General features: G+C 44.0%; 1 protein-coding gene across 4 annotated transcripts in view; it reads right to left on the bottom strand.

Annotated features, from left to right (window-relative positions):
- The window catches only part of LOC140209884 (synaptonemal complex protein 3-like), a 189,158-nt gene that overhangs the window by 83,607 nt on the left and 82,985 nt on the right, over positions 1–22,566 (bottom strand). For 2 of the 4 annotated variants that reach the window (XM_072278513.1, XM_072278515.1), the window contains exon 4: positions 3,128–3,162. In XM_072278513.1, coding sequence (XP_072134614.1) covers positions 3,128–3,162 — 35 coding nt within the window. The remainder of the gene's footprint in view (positions 1–3,127; positions 3,163–22,566) is intronic. The other 2 variants (XM_072278514.1, XM_072278516.1) reach the window with 1 other exon arrangement.

Below are 22,566 nucleotides of genomic sequence, written 5' to 3'. Positions count from 1 at the left end.
CTGCAAGTATCGTTGCATTTTGACACCAATATTGCATGTCCACAACTCACTAACCTGAACCCATATGTCTTTGGAATGTAGGAGGTTAATAGCAGTAGCTGGAGGAAACCCACGTGGTTACAGGGAGAATGTACAAACTCCTTACAAAAACAACAGGAATTCTGCAGATGCTGGAAATTCAAGCAACACACATCAAAGTTGCTGGTGAACGCAGCAGGCCAGGCAGCATCTCTAGGAAGAGGTGCAGTCAACGTTTCAGGCCGAGACCCTTCGTCAGGACTAACTGAAGGAAGAGTGAGTAAGGGATTTGAAAGTTGGAGGGGGAGGGGGAGATCCAAAATGATAGGAGAAGACAGGAGGGGGAGGGATGGAGCCAAGAACTGGACAGGTGATTGGCAAAAGGGGATACGAGAGGATCATGGGACAGGAGGTCCGGGAAGAAAGACAGGGGGGGGGGGGACCCAGAAGATGGGCAAGAGGTATATTCAGAGGGACAGACGGAGAAAAAGGAGAGTGAGAGAAAGAATGTGTGCATAAAAATAAGTAACAGATGGGGTACGAGGGGGAGGTGGGGCCTAGCGGAAGTTAGAGAAGTCGATCTTCACGCCATCAGGTTGGAGGCTACCCAGACAGAATATAAGGTGTTGTTCCTCCAACCTGAGTGTGGCTTCAACTTTACAGTAGAGGAGGCCGTGGATAGACATGTCAGAATGGGAATGGGATGTGGAATTAAAACGTGTGGCCACTGGGAGATCCTGCTTTCTCTGGCGGACAGAACGTAGATGTTCAGCAAAGCGGTCTCCCAGTCTGCGTTGGGTCTCGCCAATATATAAAAGGCCACATCGGGAGCACCGGATGCAGTATATCACCCCAGTCGACTCACAGGTGAAGTGTTGCCTCACCTGGAAGGACTGTTTAGGGCCCTGAATGGTGGTAAGGGAGGAAGTGTAAGGGCATGTGTAGCACTTGTTCCGCTTACACGGATAAGTGCCAGGAGGGAGATCAGTGGGGAGGGATGGGGGGGACGAATGGACAAGGAAGTTGTGTAGGGGGTGATCCCTGTGGAATGCAGAGAGAGGGGGGGAGGGAAAGATGTGCTTAGTGGTGGGATCCCGTTGGAGGTGGCGGAAGTTACGGAGAATAATATGTTGGACCCGGAGGCTGGTGGGGTGGTAGGTGAGGACCGGGGAACCCTATTCCTAGTGGGGTGGCAGGAGGATGGAGTGAGAGCAGATGTACGTGAAATGGGGGAGATGCGTTTAAGAGCAGAGTTGATAGTGGAGGAAGGGAAGCCCCTTTCTTTAAAAAAGGAAGACATCTCCCTCATCCTAGAATGAAAAGCCTCATCCTGAGAGCAGATGCGGCGGAGATGGAGGAATTGCGAGAAGGGGATGGCGTTTTTGCAAGAGACAGGGTGAGAAGAGGAATAGTCCAGATAGCTGTGAGAGTCAGTAGGCTTATAGTAGACATCAGTGGATAAGCTGTCTCCAGAGACAGAGACAGAAAGATCTAGAAAGGGGAGGGAGGTGTCGGAAATGGACCAGGTAAACTTGAGGGCAGGGTGAAAGTTGGAGGCAAAGTTAATAAAGTCAACGAGTTCTGCATGCGTGCAGGAAGCAGCGCCAATGCAGTTGTCGATGTAGCGAAGGAAAAGTGGGGAACAGATACCAGAATAGGCACGGAACATAGATTGTTCCACAAACCCAACAAAAAGGCAGGCATAGCTAGGACCCATACGGGTGCCCATAGCTACACTTTTAGTTTGGAGAAAGTAGGAGGAGCCGAAGGAGAAATTATTAAGAGTAAGGACTAATTCCGCTAGATGGAGCAGAGTGGTGGTAGAGGGGAACTGATTAGGTCTGGAATCCAAAAAGAAGCGTAGAGCTTTGAGACCTTCTTGATGGGGGATGGAAGTATATAAGGACTGGACATCCATGGTGAAAATAAAGCGGTGGGGGCCAGGGAACTTAAAATCATCGAAAAGTTTAAGAGCGTGAGAAGTGTCACGAACATAGGTCGGAAGGGATTGAACAAGGGGTGATAAAACAGTGTCGAGGTATGCAGAAATGAGTTCGGTGGGGCAGGAGCAAGCTGAGACAATAGGTCGGCCAGGACAGGCAGGTTTGTGGATCTTGGGTAGGAGGTAGAAACGGGAAGTGCGGGGTGTGGGAACTATAAGCAGTGGATGGGAGATCCCCTGAGCGGATAAAGTCGGTGATGGTGTGGGAGACAATGGCCTGGTGCTCCTTAGTGGGGTCACGATCGAGGGGTAAATAAGAGGAGGTATCCGCGAGTTGTCGCTGTGCCTCGGCAAGGTAGAGGTCAGTACGCCAGACTACAACAGCACCCCCCTTATCGGCGGGTTTAATAATAAGGTTAGGATTAGTGCAGAGGGAGTGGAGAGCAGAGCGTTCTGAAGGAGTGAGGTTGGAATGGGGACAGTGGCTAAACTGAACACACATTGCTGGTGCTGTAATAGTGTAACGCTAGCTACTACTGTGCCATCCTTGCCTACTATTACCTCATTATTGCTTGGTGAAGATATAGCAACCATGGAAAAAACCATTAGCCTGAAACTAGTTTCTACTCACATAAAGATATAATCATGAAAAATAAGGATAAAGTAATTAGAAACATTCAGCTTGTTTATTGAGCTGAGTATTTTCCCCCTTCAAGATAATCTGTAACTACACCAGTCGTACTTGAGGGGCTGGAAAATATGCCTCGTTGTTAGGTGAAGGAATCATTACAAAACGTTATGCTCCTAGCACTTGTTTGTGTTAAATCCACACTCTGCTGTAGAACAGCTGCTTTAATAAACAAGTGTCTATAGACATTCTGTGAACACTGTGAATTCCTGGTCTGTATAATCTGAAATACAATCCTGCAATTCTTGGGTAAATCTGTGGTAACTGCATCTGACTGCAAAAATACTGAAGATATTAAATCAATCATAGTTCTTTATAATTTTCTTTTTGCAAGTATTGACTTCATTTTTAAAGTAATTAACTCAAACAATTCTGAATTAGAGGATCTCAGTTTTACACGACCACACAAGTTCTTCCATTTTCTCCATTCCTACAAATAGAAATTCATTTTTACAATATTTTAATATAAAAGCACTCACCTCCAAATCGCTCAAGCATGGTGGCCACATCACTGCTATAAAGACAGATAAGAAAAATTAATACAAGTCCATTCACCTGCAGTATTAGTTAATATCGGGAGATGATATTCGGATTAAAGCAAAATGAAATGTGATTGTTTTTGGGTTGTGGTGGGGGGAACTGAAGGTACAGTGAATATTGATGTATTTGTTACAATAAAATACAGTATTCTCTCTGGCAGAGGAACCTTGAATGGTGTTTGTGCTGTTCTTTCTCCTACTTTCACAGGACTGCCCACAACTAGATTCAATATCTGAAAATGTTCACAGAGAGGAGTATGCTCTTTCTGATCATGGTTCAGTGCATGTTCTAAATACTCAATTATCTAGAAACATGGAGCTTCAAAAATGCAGAAAAAACTCAACACTATCCAGGAATGAGCTGGATTGGCATTGTCTCCATTTCAGCCTCAACCTTTTACTTAGAGAACAATTGTCCATAAAATGCAATGTGGTTACTTGCCTGGACTAGAACATAGAACAGTAGAGCACAGTACAGGTCCTTCAGCCTCAACCCTTTAACCTACTACAAAATCAATCTCACTCATCCCTCCCACAAAGCCCTCCTAACTAAGGGATTCTTAAATGTCCCTATGTATCTGCATGCACCCACCACTCTCTGTATAATGAAAAAAACCTAGCTTTGACAACCCCCACTACACTTTTCTCCAATCACCTTAAAGTTATGCCCTTTTGCATTAGCCAAGACTATTTCCCAAATTACTAACTCTGCCACCAATGGCAGCAAGTGTGTAGAGGATGATTTCTATGGTGAGGCAGTCTAGGTCTAGTGGGCGCAGCCTCAAAATAGATGGTCGTTCCTTTAGAACAAAGATAAGAAGGAATTTCTTTAGCTAGAGGATGGTGAATCTATGGAATTCATTGACACTAACAGCTGTGGAGGCCAAGTCATTGGGTATATTTAAAGCAGAGGTTGATAGATTCTTGAGTAGTCAGGGCAGCAAAGGTTTCAAGGACAATACAGTTGAGAGAGTTAATAAATCAGCCATGATGGAAGAACGAAGCAAACTCGATGGATTGAACGGCCTAAGCAGATAGAAATCATTTTCAGGCACCCCCCCCCCGCCCCCCCCCCCCGCAAGTCAAACACCATTCTGACTTGAATTAACATCACAATTCCTTCTTCAATGTTGTGACTAAATCTTATACAGTCCCTATAAAAAGAATTCACACCCCCTTAGAAGTTTTCACGTTTTATTGCTTTAAAACAATGAATCACAGTGGATTTCACAGTGAATCACAGAGCAGCTGAAGGCAGTGTGGACAGGGCCAACGAACTTAACCTGTTCTTTAACAGATTTGATATTGTGGCCCCTGCCCATCCCCCACATGAGTCATGTGTTGTCGGCCCCCAACCAACACATATTCCACTCTCCCCTCCTACACCTCCTCACAGTCCCCCACCCTGCTCTCATAACTATACCCCTTCCCCACACGAAACCACCATGGTGGGCTTCACAGCTGAACAGGTGAGAAGACAGCTGAAACGTCTCAACCCAAGCAAGGCTGCAGGACCGGATGGTGTCAATACCAGGGTGCTCAAAGCCTGTGCCCCTCAGCTACGTGGAGTACTTCACCATGTATTCAACCTGAGCCTGAGGCTCTGGAGGGTTCCAGTGCTGTGGAAGACGTCCTGCCTCGTCCCTGTGCCAAAGACACCACGCCCCAGCGGCCTCAATGACTACAGTCCAGCGGCATTGACCTCCCACATCATGAAGACCCTGGAGAGACTTGTTCTGGAGCTGCTCCGGCCTATGGTCAGGCCACACTTAGATTCCCTCCAGATCGCCTATCAGCCCCGACTAGGAGTTAAGGATGCCATCGTCTGCCTGCTGAACCATGTCTACGCCCACCTGGACAAGCCAGTGAGCACTGTGAGGGTCACGTTTTTTGACTTCTCCAGTGCGTTCAACACCATCCGCCCTGCTCTGCTGGGGGAGAAGCTGACAGCGATGCAGGTGGATGCTTCCCTGGTGTCATGGATTCTTGATTACCTGACTGGCAGACCACAGTACCTGTGCTTGCAACACTGTGTGTCCGACAGAGTGATCAGCGGCACTGGGGCTCCACAGGGGACTGTCTTGTCTCCCTTTCTCTTCACCATTTACACCTCGGACTTCAACTACTGCACAGAGTCTTGTCATCTTCAGAAGTTTTCTGATGACTCTGCCATAGTTGGATGCATCAGCAAGGGAGATGAGGCTGAGTACAGGGCTACGGTAGGAAACTTTGTCACGATGTGTGAGCAGAATTATCCGCAGCTTAATGTGAAAAAGACTAAGGAGCTGGTGGTAGACCTGAGGAGAGCTAAGGTACCAGGGGTCAGTGTGGACATGGTGGAGGATTACAAATACCTGGGGATACGAATTGATAGTAAACTAGGCTGGTCAAAGAACACACTGAGGCTGTGTACAAGAAAGGTCAGAGCCGTCTCTATTTCCTGAGGAGACTGAAGTCCTTTAACATCTGCCGGACAATGCTGAGGATGTTCTACGAGTCTGTGGTGGCCAGTGCTATCATGTTTGCTGTTGTGTGCTGGGGCAGCAGGCTGAGGGTAGCAGACACCAGCAGAATCAACAAACCCATTCGTAAGGCCAGTGATGTTGTGGGGATGGAACTGGACTCTCTGAGGGTGGTGTCTGAAAAGAGGATGCTGTCCAAGTTGCATGCCATCTTGGACAATGTCTCCCGTCCACTACATAATGTACTAGGTGGGCACAGGAGTACATTCAGCCAGAGACTTATTCCACCGAGATGCAACACAGAGCATCATAGGAACTCATTCCTGCCTGTGGTCATCAAACTTTACAACTCCTCCCTTGGAGGGTCAGACACCCTGAGCCAATAGGCTGGTCCTGGACTTATTTCCTGGCACAATTTACATATTACTATTTAACTATTTATGGTTTTATTACTATTTATTATTTATGGTGCAACTGTAACAAAAACCAATTTCCCCCCGGATCAATAAAGTATGACTATGACTATTTAATTTGGCTTTTTGAAACTGATCAACAGAAAAAAGATTCTTTCACGTCAAAGTGAAAGAAGATCTCTGCAAAGTGATGTAAACTAATGATAAATATAAAACACAAAATAATTGATTGCATAAGTATTCACTCCCTCCAAGTCAGTATTTAGTAGCTGCACCTTTGGCAGCAAATACAGCCTTCAATCTATGTGGGTAGGTGTCTATCAGCTGTGCACATCGGGACACTGCAAATTTTTCCCATTCTTGATCAGGGTTGACTATAGAAGAGATTGCTGAAGTGATTACGGATGCACTGGTCATGATCTGGCGATGATCTTTACATCATCAATGGGGACAAGAGAGGTTCCAGAGGCGTGTTGCGGATGTTGTTACCTTATTCAGGAAAGGGAGTAGAGATAGCCCAGGAAATTATAGACCAGTGAGTCTTACTTCAGTGATTGGTAAGATGATGGAGAAGATCCTGAGAGGCAGGATTTATTAACATTTAGAGAGGTATAATATAGGTATAACATTTAGAGAGGAATAGTCACAGCATGGCTTTGTCAAAGGCAGGTCATGCCTTACGAGCCTGATTGAATTTTTTGAGGATGTGACTAAACACATTGATGAAGGAAGATGTAGTGTATATGGATCTCAGCAAGGCATTTGATAAGGTAGCCCATGCGAGGCTTATTAAGAAAGGAGCCATGGGATCCAAGGGGACATCGCTTTGTGGATCCAGAACTGGCTTGCCGCAGAAGGCAAGGAGTGGTTGTAGACAGGTCATATACTGCCTGGAGGTCGGTGACCAGTGGTGTGTCTCAGAAATCTGTTCTGTGACCCTTACTCTTCGTTATTTTTATAAATGACTTGGATAAGGAAATAGAGGGACGGGTTAGTAAGTTTGTTGATGACACAAAGGTTGGGGGTGTTGTGGATAGTCCAGAGGGCTGTCAGAGGTTGCAGTGAGACATTGCTACGATGCAAAACTGGGCTGAGGAGTGGCAGATGGAGTTCAATCCAGATAAGTATGAAGTATTTTGGTAGGTCAAATATGATGGCAGAATATAGTATCAATGGTAAGACTCTTGGCAGTGTGGAGGATCAGAAGGAACTTGGAGTCCAAGTCAATAGGACGCTCAAAGCAGCTGCGCAGGTAGGCTCTGTGGTTATGAAGGCATATGGTGTACTGGCCTTCATCAATCGTGGAATTGAATTTGGGAGCCGAGAGGTAATGATTCAGCTATATAGGACCCTAGTCAGACCCCACTTGAGGTACTGTGCTCAGTTCTGGTTGCCTCACTACAGGAAGGATGTGGAAACCATAGAAAGGGTGCAGAGGAGATTTACAAGGATGTTGCCCGGATTAGGGAGCATGCCTTATGAAAACAGGCTGAGTGAAGTCGGGCTTTTCTCCTTGGAGCGACGGAGGATGAGAGCTGACCTGATAGAGGTGTATAAGATGATGAGAAGCATCAATCGTGTGGATAGTCAGAGGCTTTCTCATAGGGCTGAAATGGCTGCCACAAGAGTGCACAGGTTTAAGGTGCTTGGGAGAAGGTATAGAGGAGATGTCAGGGTAAGTTTTTTTACGCAGAGAGTGGTGAGTGTGTGGAATGGGCTGCCGGCAATGGTGGTAGAGGCAGATACGATAGGGTCTTTTAAGAGACTTTTGGGTAGGTACATGGAGCTTAGCAAAATAGAGGGCTATGGGTAACCCTCATAATTTCTAAGGTAGGGACATGTTCGGAACAATTTTGTGGGCCGAAGGGCCTGTATTGTGCTGTAGATTTTCTATGTTTCGATGTTTCTTTCTTTCAAGAATCACTTGATTCTGGTATGATCCCATAGGATTGCAAATGCCACTCCACTCTTTTAAGAAGGGAGCAAGGCAAAAGAAAGGAAATTATAGGCCACTTAGCTTAACCTTAGTGGTTAGGAAAGTGTTGGAGTCTATTATTAAAACCATAAGACTATAAGACAAAGGAGCAGAAGTCGGCCATTTGGCCCATCAAGTCTGCTCCGCCATTTTATCATGAGCTGATCCATTCTACCATTCAGTCCCACTCCCCCGCCTTCTCACCATAACCTTTCATGCCCTGGCTACTCAGATACCTATCAATCTCTGCCTTAAATACACCCAACGACTTGGCCTTCACTGCTGCCCGTGGCAACAAATTCCATAGATTCACCACCCTCTGACTAAAAAAATTTCTTCGCATTTCTGTTCTGAATGGGCGCCCTTCGATCCTTAAGTCATGCCCTCTCGTACTAGACTCCCCCATCATGGGAAACAACTTTGCCACATCCACTCTGTCCATGTTTTTCAACATTCGAAATGTTTCTATGAGGTCTCCCCTCATTCTTCTAAACTCCAAGGAATACAGTCCAAGAGCGGACAAACGTTCCTCATATGTTAACCCTCTCATTCCCGGAATCATTCTAGTGAATCTTCTCTGTACCCTCTCCAACGTCAGCACATCCTTTCTTAAATAAAGAGACCAAAACTGCCCACAGTACTCCAAGTGAGGTTTCACCAGCACCTTATAGAGCCTCAACATCACATCCCTGCTCCTATACTCTATTCTTCTAGAAATGAATGCCAACATTGCATTTGCCTTCTTCACCACCGACTCAACCTAGAGGTTAAAATTAAGGGCATCCTGTACGAGGACTCCCAAGTCCCATTGCATCTCAGAACTTTGAATTCTTTCCCCATTTAAATAATAGTCTGCCCGTTTATTTCTTCTGCCAAAGTGCATAACCATACACTTTCCAACATTGTATTTCATTTGCCACTTCTTTGCCCATTCTTCCAATCTATCCAAGTCTCTCTGCAGACTCTCCGTTTCCTCAGCACTACTGGCCCCTCCACCTATCTTTGTACCGTCACCAAATTTAGCCACAAAGCCATCTATTCCATAATCCAAATCGTTGATGTACAATGTAAAAAGAAGTAGCCCCAACACAGACCCCTGTGGAACACCACTAGTAACCAGTAGCCAACCAGAATAGGATCCCTTTATTCCCACTCTCTGTTTCCTGCCAATCAGCCAACGCTCTATCCATGTATGTAACTTTCCCGTAATTCCATGGGCTCTTATCTTGTTAAGTAACCTCATGTGTGGTACCTTGTCAAAGGCCTTCTGAAAATCCAAATATACAACATCCACCACATCTCCCTTGTCTAGCCTACTTGTAATTTCCTCAAAAAATTGCAATAGGTTTGTCAGGCAGGATTTTCCTTTAAGGAATCCATGCTGAGTTCTGCCTATCTTATCATATGCCTCCAGGTAACCTCATCCTTGACAATCGACACCAACAACTTCCCAACCACAGATGTCAAGCTAACAGGTCTATAATTTCGTTTTTGCTTCCTTGCACCCTCCAAATATCCGGACCTGCCTCTCGGTGTTTTTTTTTGCATTACCTTACTTCCCATTTTTCTATTTTCTATTTATGATTTATAATTTATCTTTAATATTTAATATTTGTAATCCAGGAAGTGTGAAGCGCAGAATCATATATTGCTGTGATGATTGTACGTTCTAGTACCAATTGTTTGGCGACAATAAAGTATAAAGTTCCAAATAGCGGAGTGACATTTGCAATCTTCCAGTCCTCCGGAACCACGCCAGAATCTATCGACTTTTGAAAGGTCGTTGCTAATGCCTCCGCAATCTCCACAGCTACTTCCTTCAGAACACGTGGGTGCATTCCATCTGGTCCAGGAGATTTATCTACCTTTAGACTATTCAGCTTCCTGAGTACTTTCTCTGTCGTAATTGTGACTGCGCACACTTCTCTTCCCTGCCACCATTGAGTGTCCGGTATACTGCTGATGTCTTCCTCAGTGAAGATTGATGCAAAATACTCGTTCAGTTTCTCCGCCATCTCCTTATCTCCCATTACAATTTCTCCAGCATCATTTTCTATTGGTCCTATATCTACTCTCACCTGTCTTTTACTCTTTATATACTTGAAAAAGCTTTTAGTATCCTCTTTGATATTATTTGCTAGCTTCCTTTCATAGTTAATCTTTTCCCTCTTAATGACCTTCTTAGTTTCCTTTTGTAAGCTTTTGAAAACTTCCCAATCCTGTCTTCCCACTAATTTTTGCTTCCCTGTATGCCCTCTCCTTTGCTTTAACTTTGGCTTTGACTTCTCTTGTCAACCACAGTTGCATCCTTTTTTCATTCGAAAATTTCTTCTTTTTTGGAATATACCTGTCTTGCACCTTCCTCACTTCTCGCATAAACTCCAACTACTGCTGCTCTGCCGTCTTTCCCGCCAGTGTCCCTTTCCAGTCAACTTTGGCCAGTTCCTCTCTCATGCCACTGTAATTTCCTTTAATCCACTGAAATACCGACACATCAGATTTCAGCTTCTCTTTTTCAAATTTCACAGTGAACTCAATCATGTTATGATCACTGTCTCCTAAGGGTTCCTTCACCTCAATCTCTAATCACTTCCGGTTCATTACACAATACCCAATCCAGTACAGCCGATCCCCTGGTGGGCTCAACAACAAGCTGTTCTAAAAAGCCATCTCGCAGACATTCTACAAATTCTCTCTCTTGAGATCCAGTGCCGACCCGATTTTCCCAATCCACTCACATGTTAAAATCCCCCACAATTATCATAACACTGCCCTTCTGACAAGCCTTTTCTATTTCCTGTTGTAATTTGTTGTCCACATCACTGCAGCTGTTTGGAGGCCTATAAATAACTGTCATCAGGGTCCTTTTACCCCTGCAATTTCTTAGCTCAACCCATAAAGATTCTGCACCTTCCGATCCTGTATCACCTCTTTCTAATGATTTAATATCATTTCTTACCAATAAAGCCACGCCTCCCCCTCTGCCTACCTTCCTATCCTCCCGATACACCGTGTATCCTTGGACGTTCAGCTCCCAGAGACATGCATCCTTTAGCCACGTCTCAGTGATGGCCATAATATCATACCTGCCAATCTGTAGCTGTACGACAAGATCATCCACCTTATTCCTTATGCCGCATGCATTTAAGTATAACACCTTAAGACCAGTATTTGGTAGTTTTCACTTTGATTTCACTGCAACTCTATTGCACTGCAACTCATCCCAAATTTGCCCCATCACCTGCCTGTCTTTCCTGACATCTTTACTGCTCACTATCTTAGATTTATTTCTGTTTTCTCCTTCCTCCGCTCTATCATTCTGGTTCCTACCCCCCTGCCAAATTAGTTTAAACCGTTCTATTAAACTTTCCCGCCAGGATATTGGTCCCCTTCGGGTTTAGGTGTAACCTGTCTATTTTGAACAGGTCATACTTCCCCCAGAAGAAATCCCATTTATCCAAGAATCTGAAGCCCTGCCCCCTGCACCAGTCTCTCAGCCCCGTATTCATCTGCCTGATCCTACTATTCTTGCCCTCGCTAGCACATGGCACAGGTAGCAATCCCGAGATTACTACCCTGGTGGTCCTGCTTCTCAGCTTCCTTCCTAATTCCCAGAAATCTCTCTTCAGGACCTCCTCCCTGGTTTCAAGGTACTTGGAGACTGTCGATAAAATAAGTCAAAGTCAGCATGGTTTCTGTGAAGGGAAATCTTGCCTGACAAACCTGTTAAGAGTTCTTCGAGGAAGTAACAAGCAGGGGGGACAAAAGAGAGACAGTGAATGTCATTTACTTGGATCTTTAAAAAACATTTGATAAGGTGACACACGAGGCTGCTTAACAAGATAAAATCCTATGGCATTACTGGAAAGATACTGGCATGGATAGCGGAATGGCTGACAAGCAGGAGGCAGCAATTGAGAATAAAAGGGGTCTTTGCTAGTTGGCTGCCGGTGACTGGTAGTATTCCTCAGGGGTCAGTATTGGGATCGTTGCTTTTCACATTGCTTGTCAATGATTTAGATAATGGAATTGATGGCTTTGTGGCAAAGTTTGCAAACGATACCAAGATAGGTGGAAGATAGGGGTAGGTAGTGCTGAGGAAGCAATGAGATTCCAGCAGGACTTGGACAAATTGGAAGAATAGACAAAAAAGTGGCAGATGGAATACAGTGTTGGGAAATGTATGATAATGCATTTTGGTAAAAGGAATATTTGCTGCAGAATATTATCTAAATGGGAAGAAGGTTCAAACATCAGAGGTGCAGAGGGACTTAGGGGTCCTCATGCAAGACTTCTTGAAGGTTAATTTACAGGTTAAGTCTGTGGTAAAGACTGCAAATGCAATATTGGCACTTATTTCAAGGGGAATAGAATACAATAGCAAGGAGATAATACTGAGCCTTTGTAAGACACTAGTCAGGCCACACTTACAGTATCGAAAACAGTTTTGGGTACCATATCTCAGAAAGGATGTGTTGTCATTAGAGAGTCCAGCGAAAGATCACAAGGATATTTCTGGGAATGAAGGAATTAACATATGAGGAGCGTTTGGTAGCTTTGGGCTCGTACTCACTGGAATTGAGAAGAATGTGGGGGCATCTCAATGAAACCTACCAAATGTTGAAAGGACAAAATTGGGTGGAAGTGGAGAGAATGTTTCCTCTGGTGGGATATCCAGAACTAGAGGGCACAGCCTCAGAATTGAGGGGTGAACCTTTAGAACAGAGGTAAGGAGGAAATTTTTTAGCCAGAGGGCAGTATATCTGTGGAATGCTCTGCCAGACTGTGGTGGAGGCCAAGTTCGTGTGTCTATTTAAGGTGGAAGTTGATCGTTTCCTGATTGGTCAGGACATCAAAGGATATGGCAAGTAGACAGGGTATGGGGCTGAGTGGAATTCAGGATCAACCATGGCTGATCCTTTTACCCCTCTACAGCCCCACTCCCTGGTCTTTTCCCTACAACCTTTGATGCCATGTCCAATCAAGAATCTATCAAACTCTGCCTTAAATACATCCAACAACCTGGCCTCCACAGCTGCCTGCAGTAATAAATTCCACAAATTCACCACCCTCTGGCTAAAGAAATTCCTCCGCGTCTGTTTTAAATGGATGTCCCTCTATCCTAAGGGTGTGTCCTCGTTTCCTAGACTCCCCCACCATGGGAAGCACCCTTTCTACATCTACTCTGTCTAGGCCTTTCAACATTTGAAAGGTTTCAATGAGGGGGAGGGAACATAAACTCAAACCATGACAGGCCTGTGTCGAGCATTTTCATGTCTTACAAGGCACAGATTGGAAGCCTGTGTGGGGTGCCACTCCTCGCACAGACACTACAGCAATGTGTGGTTAAGTGCCTTGCTCAAGGACACAAACACACTGCCACAGCTGAGGCTCGAACTAGCGACCTTCAGATCACTAGATGAATGCCTTAACCACTTGGCCATGTGCCCAACAGAGGTCAATGAGATCCCCCTCAATCTTCTAAATTCCAGCAAGTACAGACCCAGAGCTATTAAATGTTCCTTTCATTCCCGAAATCATCCTTGTGAACCCTCTCCAATGGCAGATATCTTTTCTTAGATGAGGAGCCCAAAATTGTTCACAATACTCAAGGTGAGGCTTCACCAGTGCCTTATAAAGTCTCAGCATCACATCCCCGCTCTTGTATTCTAGACCTCTTCAAACGAATGCTAACATTGCATTTGCCTTCCTCACCACTGACTCTACCTGCAAGTTAACTTTTAGGGTGTTCTGCACAAGGACTCTCAAGTCCCTTTGCATTTCAGATTTTTGGATTTTTTCTTCCCATTTAGAAAGTAGTTTATACATTTATTTCTACTATCAAAGTGCATGAGCGCGCATTTTCCAACATTGTATTTCATTTGCCACTCTTCCCCGTTCTCCTAATCTAAGTCCTTCTGCAGCCTACCTGTTTCCTCACCTGCCTCTCCACCTATCTTTGTTTCATCTGCAAACCTGGCTACAAAATCATCTATTCCCTCATCTAAATCATTGCTATACAGCTTAAAAAGAAGTGGTCCCAACACCGACCCTGTGGAACACCACTACTCACTGGTAGCCAACTTGTTGCCTCCTACCAATCAGCCAATGTTCTAACCATGCCAGTAACTTTCTTGTAATACCATGGGTTATTAACGGTAAGCAGCCTCATGTGTGGCACCTTGTCAAAGGCCTTATGAAAGTCCAAATATACAATATTCACTGCATCCCATTTATCTATCCTACATACAATCACCTCAAAGAATTCCAACAGGTTCATCAGGCAAGATTTTCCCTGAAGGAAACCATGCTGACTTGGTCTTATCTTGTCCTGTGTCACCAAGTACTCCATAACCTCATCCTTAACAATTGACTCCAACATCTTCCCAACTACTGAGATCAGACTAACCGGTCTATAATTTCCTTTCTGTTGCCTTCCTCGTTTCTTAAAGAGTGGAGTGACATTTGCAATTTTCCAGTCTTCTGGCACCATACCAGAATCCAATGATTTTTGAAAGATAATCACTAATGCCTCCACAATCTTTACCGTTACCTCTTTCAGAACTCTAGGGTGCAGTTCATCTAGTCTGGGTAACTTATGTACCCTTAGGTCTTTCTGCTTCTTGCACACCTTTCCCCTTGTAATAGTAACTGCATTCACTTCTCTTCCCTCACACCCGTCAACATCTTCCACAGTGAAGAATGATGCAAAGTACTCATTTAATTCATCTGTTATCTCCTTGGCCCCTATTATTATTTTTCTGGCCTCGTTTCTAATAGTCTTATATCCACTCTCATATCTCTTATTTTTTTACATACTTGAAAAAGCTTTTACTATCCATTTTGATATTGTTTGCTGGCTTGCATCTTTTTTGCATATTTCATCTTCTCTCCCCCCCCCCCGAAGATTCTTTTAGTTGCTTTTCTGTAGGGTTTTAAAACCTTCCCAATCCTCTGCTTTCCCACTAATTTTCACTTTGATGTATGCCCTCTCTTTTGCTTTTACATTAGCTTTGTCTTCCTTTGTCAGCCACGGTTGTACTATTTTGCCATTTGAGTATTTCTTCATTTTTGGAATACCTCTATCATTTGCTCCATGAACTCACACCATTGCTGCTCTGGTGTCATCCTTGCCAGCATCTCCTTCTGATTTACTTTGGCCAACTCCTCTCTCATACCACTTTACTGCTATGCCAGACATTACATTCTTCCTATCAAATTTCAAGCTGAACTCAATCATAGTGTGATAACTGTCTCCTAAGAGTTATTTTACCTTACGCCCCCCTAATCACCTCCGGTTCATTACATAACAACCAATCCAGTATAGCTGATCCTCTAGTAGGCTCAACGACAAACTGCTCTCAGCAGTTTGCTCCTGTCTGTGCAAGCTAGGCCAGTACAATGTGGAGGGCAAGCTGTTGCCCATGCAGCAGGCTTCCCCGCTCCACTCTGCTGATGAGTCCAAAGGAATGGCAGAGACCCACAGTTTGGTACCAGTGGCATCCCAGGAGTTACCAGTCAGTGTTAAATTCAAAGCCTGAGGAACTCCATCTCTGGATTATTTCTTGGTGTTTACGCCCAAAGCCTTCCCCATGGTGGATATAACTGTAAGGCAGTGGAGGTTTGAGATCAGTTTTCCTTTCCCTAGATGAGCTGTCAACCATGGCTGACAAGACACCTCTGCCTGAAGCAATTAGTTTTAAGACAGTAGTAACTCATCTTTGCCTCTTCTCCTGTCAGTAGAAACTGTTCCACCAAGCTTAGTAGCTAAGTTACACATAAAGATCAGGAGCTGGAATTGGTTGCCAGAGGCTATTTAAGACACATGCCACTGGGAGCATTTAAAAGGTAGTAGGAGCTTATCCCCACTACTTCTCCCAGCTATAACCTTGGGGAACCATATCCACAAATGAACAAATAAAAAGGCAGTTGACAGAAACAAGATACAGTGTTTATTATGTGCATGAGCTTACACTATAGCTCAGAAATTTCATAGGACAAACTCATAATTTTATTTAGCAATACAGTGTAGAACCGGACCTTCCGGCCCAATGAGCCATACCACCCAGCAATCCACCTACTGAATACTAGTCTAATCACAGGACAGTTTACAATCACCAATTAACCTACTACCCAGTATGTCTTTGGGCTGTGGGAAGAAACTGGAGCACCAGGAGGAAACCCACACACTCATGGGAAGTACAAATGTTTTACAGATGGTGCTGGAATTGTGCTTACAAAGCTCTCCTTCACCCAGCTTTTGGAAAATCAGATCACTCTTCCATCCTGCTTTTGCCAACGTACAGGCAGAAGCTGAAACAAGAGATGGCCACAGTTAAAACTGTCCACTGTTGGTCCAGCCAATCGGTCTCCATACTGCAGGACTGCTTTGATGACATTGACTGGAATGTCTTCCATGATGAGAATGTCTCTGAGTTCACAGATGGAGTCATGTGCTTCATCAGAAGTCAGTCAGGGTTGGTCAGAAACTCTGGATCAATAGTTCAGTGTGAGCAGTACTGACCGTGCAACACAGAGCTTATGCTGTCAGCAATCAGCGGGAGCTCAAGAAAAGCAACTACGATCTGCACAAAGCTATCAAGGCTGTAAAACAATAATACAGGGACAAGATTGAGTCAAGATTCACTATGAATAGCACACGTGACTTTTGGCAAGTGTTGCTTACCATCGTAGACTTCAAAGCCAAACATAGTGGTGCCACCAACATCGCAGCCTCACAGAGGAGCTCAATCGCTTTTACATTCGGTTCGATGTCGCTAGCTCTGTGCCTCCGAAGAAAACCACCACTACAACCGGGTCATCTGAGGCTGAGATACACAGATGTTTCCAACAAGTGGACAGTCGCAAGGCTGCGGGACTGGATGGCATCCCAGGGTGAGTACTCAGGATGTGCACAGCACAACTGGCAGGTGTGTTTACATACATTTTTAATCTCTCCCTCTCCCAGTGTACAGTGCCCTCCTGTTTCAATATCCATCATTGTCCCTGTACCAAAAAAGACCAAGGTAACATGTCTGAACATCTGGTGTCCTGTCGCACTCACCTCAATAATAAGCAAATGCTTTGAGAGGCTAGCCGGCTAGTGGTGTAGTGGCATCAGCGCCGGACTTCGGAGCAAAGGCTCCCGAGTTCGAATCCAGCCTGCTCCCTTGCACGCTTTCCATCTGTGCTGGGTTGAGCTAGCAACTCGGCCTCGTAAAAATAAGAAAGCCTGCTTTAAAAACGCTGACATGACGGTGTCCCAAAGATGATGATGATGATGATGATTCTTCTTCTTCTTCTTCTTCGGCTGGTAAAGGACTACATCTGCAGCATGCTACCACTGAAACTGGATCCCCTACAATTCGTCTACTGACGCAACTGATCGACAGACGACGCAATAGCTATTGCTCTACAAAACATCCTTATACATCTGGAGAAGGAGGATGCTTATGTGAGAATGCTGTTCTTGGACTACAGTTCAGCATTCTAAAACCGTAATTCCCTCCAGGCTTGACAGAAAGCTCAGACACCTCGGCCTTGACCCTGCCTTGTACAGCTGGATCCTAGACTTCCTGTCAGATTGCCGGCAGGTGGTAAGAGTGGGCTCCCTCACCTCCACCCCTCTGACTCTCAACTCAGGAGCCACTCAGTACTGTGTACTGTCCCCTCCTTTACTCCCTGTCTGCCCATGACTGCATCACTACCCACAGCTCCAATCTGATAAGTAAATTTGCCCATCGACACTACATTGATTGGTCTAATCTCAAACAATGATGAGGTGGCCTACAGGGAGGAAGTCATCTCTCTGACACAGTGGTGTCAAGAAAACAACCTCTCCCTCAATGTTGCAAAAACAAAGGAGCTGGTTGTGGATTATAGGAGGAATGGAGACACGCTAACCCCTATTGACATCAATGGATATGGGGTTGAGAGGGTAAACAGCTTTAAGTTCCCTGGCATCCAAGTCAAGTTACTTTTTATTGTCATTTCGACCATAACTGTTGGTACAGTACACAGTAAAAACGAGATGTTTTTCAGGACCATGGTGCTACATGAAACAATACAAAAACTACACTGAACTACGTAAAACAACATAAAAACTACACTCGACTACAGACCTACCTCCACATCACCGAAGACCTCACGTGGTCTGTACACACCAGCTCAGTGCTGAAAAAGGCACAACAGCTGCCTCTTTCACCTCAGACAATGGAGGAAGTTTGGTATGGGCCCCCAAAACCAAAGAACTTTCTACAGGGGCCCAATTGAGAGCATCCTGACTGGCTGCATCACTGCTTGGTATGGGAACTGTACCTCCCTTAATCATAGCATTCTGCAGAGAGTGGTGCAGACAGCCCAGCACATCTGTAGTTGTGAACTTTTCAGGATTCAGGACATTAACAAAGACAGGTGTGAAAAAAGGTTCCGAAGGATCATTGGGGACCTGAGTCACTCCAACCACAATCTATTCCAGCTGCTACCATCTGGGAAACGGTATCGCAGCATAAAAGCCAGGACCATCAGGTTCCGGGACAGCTTCTTCCACCAGGCCATCAGACTAATGAACCCACGCTGATTTGAGTGTATTTCTAAGTTACATTGATTGTTCTATTTATTATAAATTACTATGATTGCACATTTAAACGGAGACATAACGTAAAGATTTTTATTCCTCATATATTTGAAGGATGTAAGAAAGTCAATTCAAATTGAACTCCGAACTTCAATGCTCAGAGCTGTAATAGTTTTGCACCAACTGCTACACTACTGTGGCATCCTATATATTTTCTCTCAGATCTGTTTTGCCAGTCAGCGCAAACTTCAGAGTAGATTAGATTTTAATTCTAATGGGAAATGGAGCGCAAGACATTTTGGTTAGAAGCATCCAATTGGCTTCGCATTTCTTACGGTAAACAGTACTCTCAAGAAGCTCTTTTCTTGCTCGCAAAGAATCCCTTCAGCAACATCCTCTGATGAGCTTCTATAAGCAAAGTGGCAGGGGTTTGATATATCTAACTGTACAAAATACAAAATTGGGAGTAGAAAATTATTGAATTTGATGAAATCATTTAAACATTTAAAGTAAATTTTGGATATAGTAACTGAAAAGGAAATAAAAATAACTTCCTTAGGCATAATTACTTAGGAATATGGCAGTTAGCTAAAACTACCCAAAGCATCACCAGCAACAGCCTACCCACCAAGGACATATATACAAAAAGATGCTGGAAAAGAACCAGGAACCTACCCACCCTGCTCATGGACTGTTTGTCCCACTCCCATCGGGGAGAAGGCTACACAGCATCCATGCCAGGACCACAAGACTCAAAATCAGTTACTTTCCCTAAGCAGTAAGGCTGATCAACACCTCCACCCACTAACCCACCCCCACCCAATCACTACCATTTTATCATTTCATGTCTGTCATCATATGTGTATAGCATCACTTTAAACAATCAATCTATGCATATAAACTCTTCCGGCCCAACGAGCTCATAATGACCAATGACACTCATACCACCAATTATCCTGCTAACCCAGACATCTTTCGGATGTGCAAGGAAACCGGCATAGCCAGAAGAAACCCACCCACACAGTCAGAAGGAGAATGTACAAATTCCTAACAGTTGTGGAAGTTAACATGGATCGCTGGTGCTGTAACATTAACCATTGTGCTACCGTACAACTCCAATGCAATACAATTTAATTATTCTAGTATTAGAGATCTCATTCTTTTTGTAAATGCTGATGTATACTGACCAAATTGAGCAGTATTTTGAAGCAAATGAAATAGCCAATGAGAAACAAGTACCAGTTTTATTGCGAGTAATAGGTGGAAGAGCATACAGCTTAGAAGTTTCACTATTACAACCAAACCAGCTGAAATGAGCTTTGCTGTATCATGAAAGTAATGCAAGAACATTTAAAACCAAAACCTTTATTGATTGCACAATGCTTTGTGTTTCAGAAGCAGAATCAAAAGAAGGTTGCCTATATCAGCGAATATTGCTAATCTGAAGAGATATTCAGTAATGTGCTTAATGATCACTAAAAGATCATTTAGTTTGTGGAATCTTATGTAATACCCTGGTTCACATTTTTACTACTATGCTGTAGGTGTTTCATTTTAGCAGTTCAGTAAGAGCAGTTTGTTCTGCTTTCAGCCTGTTTGGGTTATTGTTGAAGATAAGTGATGCTGAGGAATATGTGTCATCCAATTAGGATGGTGGACCTGGGAGAAGGTTCAAGAGAACTCTGAGGAGAGAGGTTTTGTAAGGGTCTTGGGTTTTTGTTTTTGTTCGGCAGGAGATGAAGAGAGAAGATGCTGGAGAGAACTAGTCATAGGATTTGACCTAGTGTGGGACCATGATTCAATGGAGCCAGGCACCGAGACTGAGGATCAGTGAACATGCATTCTGGGAAGAGTTGAGCTTCAACTTGTGTACATTTGACTGTTCAATTATAATGGGCCCTTTTTGTTTTCTTTTCTTTCTTTTCTTTACCAACCCTTTAGTTAAGTTAAGAATCATAATCATAATTCCATTAATCGTATGCAGTGTGTTGTCTGTTGTTTCTTGGCACTGAGTTGTAATAAGGTAGCAAATAACACAGCATCCACACAAACCAGGGTTTGGGGTGGGAGAGCCAGCTCAATCTCATGGGTTTGGCAGGACCAGAGTGTGCATTCCCTAGACTTACGCAGCCAAGGAAACCAGCGAGGTTTCACTTACAAGAAAGCATTCAAAAACTGCTCCTAACTGAAGCACAACTCACATTTAAAAGAGCAGTTGAAATCACTGCATCAATGGAAACCACAGCCATAGATACAATTGAGTTGCAGACAGGAATGAAAGTGAACTTGAACAAAGTTACAATATCTAAACAGAAACTTGCCTGGCCGAACAAACTGTGTTACTGTTGTGGTAGGGGCTGACATACATCAGACCAATGCAGATTTAAAGGTGAAACTTGCAGAAAATGCAACAAAATAGGACACATACAAAGAGCATGTGGGGCAGACAAAAATAAATGGACTGCACGGGTAAGAGGAAAAGATAGTAAGTCAAGTTGCATTTTCAAAAAGAGCACTTATCTGCTGCTGTTGATGAAAAATTTGATAACTATGAGAGTGACACAGGACTGTGTAGCCTTGAGATTCACAATGTAGAAACTAACAATAGACAAACAATATGGCTTACACCAGAAGTGAACGGCAAATTAATTAAAATAGAATTGGACACTGGCTCAACTGTCATTTCACAAAACGAGTTTGAATGACATTTCAAAGATACGGAATTGAAGCCTGCAGATATCCAACTAAGAATTTATACTGGAGAAAAGTAGGAATGACTCTCATAACCATGAAATATAACAACCAACAAGCCACAGTGGGCTTGTACATGGTTAAAACAGGAGGGTCAGCATTGTAGGGTCATCATTAGTTGAGATAACCACAATCTGAGTGGAGATCCATCCACCATTTGCATGCCACATTCCCTGTAGTATTCAACTGAAAGTGAATTAAGAAAGGTACTGGATGATGCCACAGGAGTGTCCATGGATTGCATTGGAAAACTCAAACATATAAGGGATAAAATGATGTAAAATAAAAATGCCACACACAAGTTTTACAAAGCCCACCCAGTTTCTTATACCATCCGTGATAAAGTAACCAGTGAGCTAGATCACATGGAGGCTGAAGGAATTCTTTCCAAGGTTGTTGTGGAGCCCATGGGTAACTCCAGTGGTTCCAGTAGCCAAGAAGAATGGGTCTGCCAGGATCCGTGGTAATTTTAAGATCACCATCAACCCAGTACTGAAAGTAGATCAATACCCTCTGCCCAGAGGATATCTTTGCAAACCTTTCTGGAGGAAAACAATTCAGCAAAGTGGGCTTAGCCGAAACCTACCTACAGATGGAAATGGAAGAACTGTCTAAAGTGTTTCTCACCATAAGCACTCACACAGGGCTTTATTGCTATAATATGCTTATTTTTGAAGTAGCATCTGCAACTCAACTAACCATAACATATAACCATATAACAATTACAGCACGGAAACAGGCCATCTCGGCCCTTCTAGTCCGTGCCGAACTCTTACTCTTACCTAGTCCCACTAAGCTGCACTCAGCCCATAACCCTCCATTCCTTTCCTGTCCATATAGCTATCCAATTTAACTTTAAATGACAACATCGAACCTGCCTCAACCACTGCTGCTGGAAGCTTGTTCCACACAGCTACCACTCTCTGAGTAAAGGAGTTCCCCCTCATGTTACCCCTAAACTTTTGCCCTTTAACTCTCAACTCATGTCCTCTTGTTTGAATCTCCCCCACTCTCAATGGAAAAAGCCTATCCACGTCAACTCTATCTATCCCCCTCATAATTTTAAGTACCTCTATCAAGTCTCCCCTCAACCTTCTATGTTCCAAAGAATAAAGACCCAACTTGTTCAACCTTTCTCTGTAACTTAGGAGATGAAACCCAGGTAACATTCTAGTAAATCTTCTCTGTACTCTCTCAATTTC

This window comes from Mobula birostris, chromosome 14, assembly GCF_030028105.1.
Source record: "Mobula birostris isolate sMobBir1 chromosome 14, sMobBir1.hap1, whole genome shotgun sequence".
Classification (NCBI taxonomy): Eukaryota; Metazoa; Chordata; class Chondrichthyes; order Myliobatiformes; family Myliobatidae; genus Mobula; species Mobula birostris.
The sequence above is the reverse complement of the archived record's forward strand: the minus strand, read 5'-3'. Positions and strand labels throughout refer to the sequence as shown.